At 42.0% G+C, this 7,019-nt stretch overlaps 1 protein-coding gene across 1 annotated transcript in view; it reads right to left on the reverse strand.

Annotated features, from left to right (window-relative positions):
* The window catches only part of efna2a (ephrin-A2a), a 76,678-nt gene extending 69,659 nt beyond the window's left edge, over nucleotides 1-7,019 (reverse strand). The window contains exon 1 of the mRNA XM_038729908.1: nucleotides 5,908-7,019. Within this exon, the coding sequence (XP_038585836.1) occupies nucleotides 5,908-6,050 (143 nt within the window). The 5' untranslated portion in view covers nucleotides 6,051-7,019. The remainder of the gene's footprint in view (nucleotides 1-5,907) is intronic.

Here is a 7,019-nt window from a genome sequence, read left to right on the forward strand (position 1 = left end):
TGTGTGTGTGTGTGTGTGTGGAGGAGAGCCCATTGCTCTGAGCACATTAGCTGCTCGGGGTGAACAAAGCCCCTCACCTGCAAGCTTTATAATATGGGCCTGGGAGCCAGAAGGGGTCTCAGCGTGTGTGTGTGCCTGTGTGTGTGTGTGTGTGTGTATGCACATGTTTGCTTGTGTGCCAGCCAGCATAAGTAAAAAGGATGGGTTTTTACTCAATAGAGAGCCGATATGTTTGTATGTGTACTGTCCATTGACTGTGTGTGTGTGAGTACGACAGCGAGTAAATAGAAAAAGGGAGGCTGCTTAACCTTGTATTCAATGAACAGCCATTCTGGTTGTATGTGAGTGTGTGTGTGTGTGTGTGTGGGTTTGTGACCTAAATCTAGCAACCACTGGTGTGTATGCCCTTACATTTGTGTGTGTTCCTCCTATATTCCTTCCTGCATGTTGCATAAATCCCTTCATGTGGGTCTGGGAAATCTGGTAGATTTCCAGATCCCGTTCTTGTGTTGCAGTATTGTTGTGTTAATGTGTGTTATGGCACTTTGTTACTGTGCGGCCCCACGTATCTCATCACAACAGGAGGATGGACAACACTCTGAGTGTGTGTGAGAGCTGATCCCCGCCGTGACCAAAAGTGGCCGGAACTGTTTGAATTGGATTATCTCATACATTTTCTATTATCCACCAAGACCTTGAAAGAGATAGGCCTGAGGAGAGCCAGAGCCCTTGATATAAAGGGTTTGGCCAATTTGTAATATGCCTTCTCTCTCAAGTAGGAACATTTGTATAACCCGTTTTATTTATCTTGACTTATCCAGGTTAGTCTCGTTTAGATCAAGGCACTCCTAAACAGATCTGGCCAAAATACCGGCCGCATGATTAATTAGCAGGTAAATAACAATTAAAGTGTGTCAGTGTGGATAGTGATACATCCCCCAAAAGCACACGAGAGAAAGAAAAGAAAAGAAAGAAAAGCAGAGAAAGCAAGAATGAGGCAGACATGCATTGATTGAAGCAACTCAAAAACATCAACTATAGTGGGAAATACAGGCCAACTATGGCCATCCACAGGGAAAGGCCAATTATTAAAGGTTCAGGTCATCCAAATTACATAAAACATTTGTCATCTGGCCATACAGATATTTTCAGCTTCTTATGCTGAGATGTTGGGCACAGGCACCTTTTTCCAGAAAAAATGCCTAAAATAACACACCCAAAATGAATCAGGAATAACTCCTCAACCATTTGGCCTAGATGCATAATTCTGGTCTACTTTGAAAAGTCAGAAGCTAAGGAATATAAATCCATTGTATATTAATATATTTATTTTACTATTACAGACTACATGGAGATGCAATAAGAGAAAATCTGATATTTTCATCCTTGCCTGGTAAAATAAAAGCTATATTTTAATGCAATTAACCATCAAAACGATCATAATGAAGCTTATAACGCAACTGAATATCTTCTAATACACCTAGAATGCAATTGTAACTGTAAATCCGATGTAGATTCGAATGTCCATATTTTGGCAATATTTACTGTGAAAATGTTGAATATATCTTAAAAACACTTTTTCTGTCCATACAACCAAGTTCCAAATGACAAAACATTGAAATATTAATAAAAACTGAGTATTCATCAACAGTCCTTTCACCATAAGCACACCTTTGTATGTCTATGTATCTCCAACAGGTCGGCCACAAAATGGCGAAAAATACTGTGTTCTCAAGCGGCACATTTCCTCTCTGCAGAAATGTCGAGAGCCAGCAGGCAGCTCGCAGGTATTGCGCAATAATCAAGGTGGCGCCCGCTGAGATTCAAAGCAACAACATAGGCCGGTTTTGGACTTAAATCAGCGGAAAAAAAATTTCAGTCAGTAATTTCGACCACAGCACGGCTGCCCCCAGTACCGGGGGCGATACCTGTTTCTGAAACCTCTACTGTCACTCCAATATGATGAGAATGAATAGAATTTCATTGGTGGTGCTCAAAAGATTGAAAATGTACCTAAGTTCACTTGGGGACAACAAATGTTTCAGAAAAGATGTATAGATTTTTTTCTGAATAACTGGGACACCCAAGACATGTTGCTGTGGAAATGTAAACATATACAACAAACTATCTGTATGGTTTGATACACCTAGAGCCATGTAGAAGTTTTTTAGTTTACTGGTGAAGAGGTGCTAACTAACATGCCTGCTGTAAAGTAATTTTGGCTGCTTATTATATTACCTTTTTAAAGTGACACAGCTAATTTGTTGGCAAACACTAGCTTATTTACACATCCAGGAGAAACACTGCAACCTTTAGCATTCATTTTCGTTTCTGGCCACCTGGCAAATGTCAGTCTGATAATCAGTCTCCTGTTTTCAAACTTCCGACATCCCAGAGGGAAAAACCTGGATCTTTTGCGAGCCATAAACCAAAACAATGTGCTGAAAGGGCACTAAAACATCAAGACATCTAAAACATCATCATACACTGAGGTAATCCATGTTTTAACTGTAAGACTTGTCACTTCATGCAGTTTTCCACATTCCCTTCTTTTGGCAGCACAGAAGGTTTGTGCTCATAGTACAAAATAGTGCGTAATTATAAATTTATAAATTACATAAACATTAAGTCAGTACTTGTGACCTTGCAGAGAACATCCCTTCTCAAGCTGTTTTGGTTCGAAGCAAACTTTTGATGAACACAAGAAGAGACAGCACATCCTGATAGCTCAATACAAGCTGTGTGCTTGATGTTGTGTGATCAATTAAGACACACAGCTGTTCATTTTCCCAGCTATTTGTGTCATTTCACTGCCTCAGACCTCAGACAATAACTGCTGTTTGAATGTGATGCATTATTCTTTCATAGTCTCTTAGCTTCTCATCAGTGCCTAAATGTCGTGGAAGACCCAAAAAAGTGCACTGAGAAATTTAATGTTCTATTATGTATGAAATGTATTCTCCAGAATACTAGTCATCTAGCACCACTCAGCATATCATAGTTCATGCAATATAACATTAGGGTGAGGTCTGTGTTCAATATATGGAGTTAGTCTTACTCCTACCTTGAAGAACAAGCTAGATGAAGACGGATATCTTTTCAGCAGCGTTTGCTGATCCCCACACTTCCATCACAATACCTCCTGGTTTCTCTCAGACATGTGATCAAATAGTCCAATCAGGAGTATGGAGGGCAACAGGTAAATGTGATGGAAACTCAGATAGATTCACGTGATTGAGACTCAGATAGATTCACGTGATTGAGACTGGTTTAAATTGTTAATAAATATCTGTACTTACACATATATGTTCATTTTGTAAAATTTATAATTATACCTCATAATGTAATCTCAGGTACATCAATTTACCTTAGCTTTTAAAGGATAAATCTGTTTTATTAGAACTTGGCTCTTATTTTTGTAGCTTTATGATGGATGGATGGTTTGGCAGTGGTGGAAAAGAATTTTGTATATTTAATCAAGTGTTTCCATTTAATGCTACATTTTATAATTGTGATTTTTACTCCACTACAGTAAAATTTCACATAAACTTATCAGATAAGCTTATAAAATACAAACTAAAACAGTTTCTTCTAACAGTTCTTCCCAAACATTTCAGCTTAATCTCCTTTACAAAAATTAGTGTTTAGTTTGGGGCCCCTTGTCACGTTTCAGTTGCCTATAATTTGTTAGCAGTTCCACCAAAGAGTGATTTCACTACTATAAATTCTCAAATGGTTTCATTTAAATAACTACTTGAGGACTAAACAGGTCAAGAGTTCTGCTGCATATCTTTGTTTTTTCATCTCTTCTACCTCATTAATCATCTCATGACCACTCAGATTTATCGAGTGACCCTTTGGAGGGGCCTTAACATTAATTTGGGAGCCACTGGACTAAACTCAACTGTTTATAAAAAGTTCAATCAGGCTCCACCTTGACCAGCTACGACAGTGAAATGCTGCTTACACATTGATGCATCAAGAATCTAATATGTCATATATAATAATGTATGAGTCACAGGTCACAGCCCTCTACAGCAGGAGTACTTTTACTTTAGTTAGTCAATATTGCTCATAGTACTATGCTTTTACTTTGGTACATTTATGAATACTTGACTCTTGCTGGTGATGGAGTAATGCTATATTGTTGGATTGGTACTGGTATTGATGTTACTTCTTGGGGAATACTATCACCGTCATTTCTTCTTTCCAGTAAGTAACATTGGAGTTTGTTTACCAGTATGATCGTCTGACTGCTGGTTCTGGACCCACTGGACTTCTTAGCAATTTCACAGCATTCACAGATCACAGCAAGTAACTTGGTGAATACAATCTTACTATTATGAAACTTTGTAAATAAAAGCCAAGTTGCAATAAACCAGAATTATCCTGTAAATGTTACATGAGAAGGGATGATTTGGGCGGCTGCCTCCTCATCGCTTTCTTGCCAGCGGGCTGGTTTCTCAAAAAAACTTGCCGTATTCCTCAAAGTTTAAAAAGAGAATTAGCTTTAGATTGAAGTTGAGGGATGAATGTTGTCAGTAGAAGGTCCTCACAAGTGCAGCGGGGCAGAGTGGTGTGTGTGCAGAAAAAGGCGCAGCATGAGCAATGACAGTGCCAGGGTCTAACAGGGGGAACCAACCTCGCCAGGGCTCCAGAGCCTAGATTCATTGCTTTAGTAGCAATGCATTTTTGATGTGCCCCTTTTCTGCTTCAACTTCTCCGTACGATTCTGATGGAATAACAGCGCCCCCAGCAACCGTCCATATAGCTTGAATTTACCCAGTGACGTTTGCAATGTGTAGGTGTTTGTGTGTGTCTGTGGTGAGAAAGAAGGTGCACAGAGAGACAAAAAGAAAGACAGAGAGAGGGACACAGTGAGAAAGGGAGAAAATGTTCCCCCTTGCCTGTTAAATATTTGAGAAGCTTCTGTGGAAAAGTGATGCAGTAGAGACAGGCCTGTTAGCTCAGAGTGTGTGTGTGTGTGTGTGTGTGTGTGTGTGTGTGTGTGTGTGTGTGTGTGTGTGTGTGTGTGTGTGTGTTTGGTTGATGCAGACAGAGAGAGAGAGGGGGCCGTTAGTTTGGACTAATTCAGCCATGAGCGAGCGAGAGGGAGCACTTTCACTGTTTATTTATCTACCTGGGAGAGAAAGAGAGAGAGAAGAGGGGAAATGGGAGAGAAGAAAAGGAAGGGGTGAGAGAGACATAGAGAGAACGAGAGAGAACGAGAGAGAGAGAGAAGCTAGCCAGGTTGTCACAAACCATTAGACAGACGGGCCTAGTGTGCGCTGCCCCATGTCAATGAGAGAGGCCCGGCTAAAGACAACCTCATGTGTGTTTATGTGTGTGTTTTGTGCGTGCGCATGCATGTAACCTTGTGTGTGTGTTTATGCCTTCCTTTGTGTTTGTTTATTTATTATGGATGTGGTTTTCGAACAAGTGCTTGCAAATGACAGGGAAATACTGTGTGCTTGTGTTTACTGGCTGAAATTAGCTGAAACAAAGGTAAAGGTTTTGTGTGTGTGTGTATATGAGTGAGTGAGTGAGTGAGTTAGGAGTAAATCTCTAGACATTGATGAGAAGAGGAGACAGGACGCCCTCATTGTGTAAGACAAAAGGAGCTGGCTGCACACACTTCCACTTGCTTGTGTGTGTGTGTGTGTGTGTGCACGCTTATTGTAAAAGACATCATTATTGCCATATTCAGCCAAAACACTGCTGAAACAAGGATGATAAAATGGGGGGGGGGGGGGGGTGATGTTGGTCAGACAGCATGTGACAAAAAATGAAGCCTGTATTTCATTTTAGATGTTTTGAGTCAGACAAGCTGATAACAATGTTTCCCACACACACACGCAGGCACGCACACACACACTTAGGCCTAACTCAGAGCCAACTAAAACTCACTTGGGGTTGGAGCTGTTCCAGTAGACAGCGTGTCTGTCAAATATGATCTTCTCCTCTGCCCACACGGAAACCCAGGACAGGATGGTCAGCACCATCACCTCCATCACACACCTCTGCCCGAGCTGGCACAACATCATAGACATCCAGTGGGGGGGGGGGATCTCTCTCACATACACACTGGAATTAGGCTTTCACTGCGCTGCTGCTGCTGCTGCTGCTTCTGCAGAAATCCTCTCTAGATCATTAATGTCCGTCTGCGCGTCTTTGGACAAATCGGGTCGGCGGTTCATGGATCGTTAACTAGCTTGATGCGAGTTCCAAAAACCCCAAGGCTGTTTCAAGTCATACTGAATGGCTGAAATGCACTTTCAAACTTCGTCAGCCACGGACGGAACAGCAGGATAATCATGTTATTTATAAGCGCGTCGTCGGCTGGATACTGCGAGTGCGTCTCCTCTGCAAGGTCCGAAACTTTTCTCCCATTACGCGCGGAGGGGAGATGAATTCTACACCTGGATTAGATCCCCTCTCTCTCGAAAACCACAATTAATTAAACTCCAGAATTCAACCCAGGTTTGTAATTTTATCGGCGATATCGTTGCTCATCAGCAGATGGAAGACAAAGTCAAAATCGACCGTCATATTTGTTTACCCAGATTGGTGTCGGGTTTTCAGCCTGGCGCACGCTTTGTTCAGCTCCTCTCACGCTGCAAATCTCTCCACAGCCTAAAACTTCGTCCACTTGACCCTTTTCTCTTATTGCAGTTCAAAGACGTACATTCCAGACAGACGAGCGCGCTCCTTTCCGTTATTATCAGTCCAAACTTATTGCGCAATTACAATTGCAAGACGGGAGCATCCTCCTCATACACCACAAGCTCTTACAGTATCTCAACTTGGTGATCCCTCCGCTGTCACTGGCTCTAATCCAATGTGACTCCAGTCGCGTTGCACCTTCACTTTCTGTGCGTCACGCTGACCGGCGCAGGCAGGGAGCCGTTGATGATCACAGCTTTAATCCGAACATGCTCCCAGTGCAACCTCCACCTATGGCGGCAACAACACACACCGGCACCCAGATTCGGTCTAAGTAACCCCCGCCCCCCTCTCTC

The sequence above is a fragment of the Micropterus salmoides genome, unplaced genomic scaffold (genome assembly GCF_014851395.1).
Source record: "Micropterus salmoides isolate LMB-PRFRI ecotype aquatic unplaced genomic scaffold, ASM1485139v1 Ms_hic_scaffold_19, whole genome shotgun sequence".
In the NCBI taxonomy this organism is placed as follows: domain Eukaryota; kingdom Metazoa; phylum Chordata; class Actinopteri; order Centrarchiformes; family Centrarchidae; genus Micropterus; species Micropterus salmoides.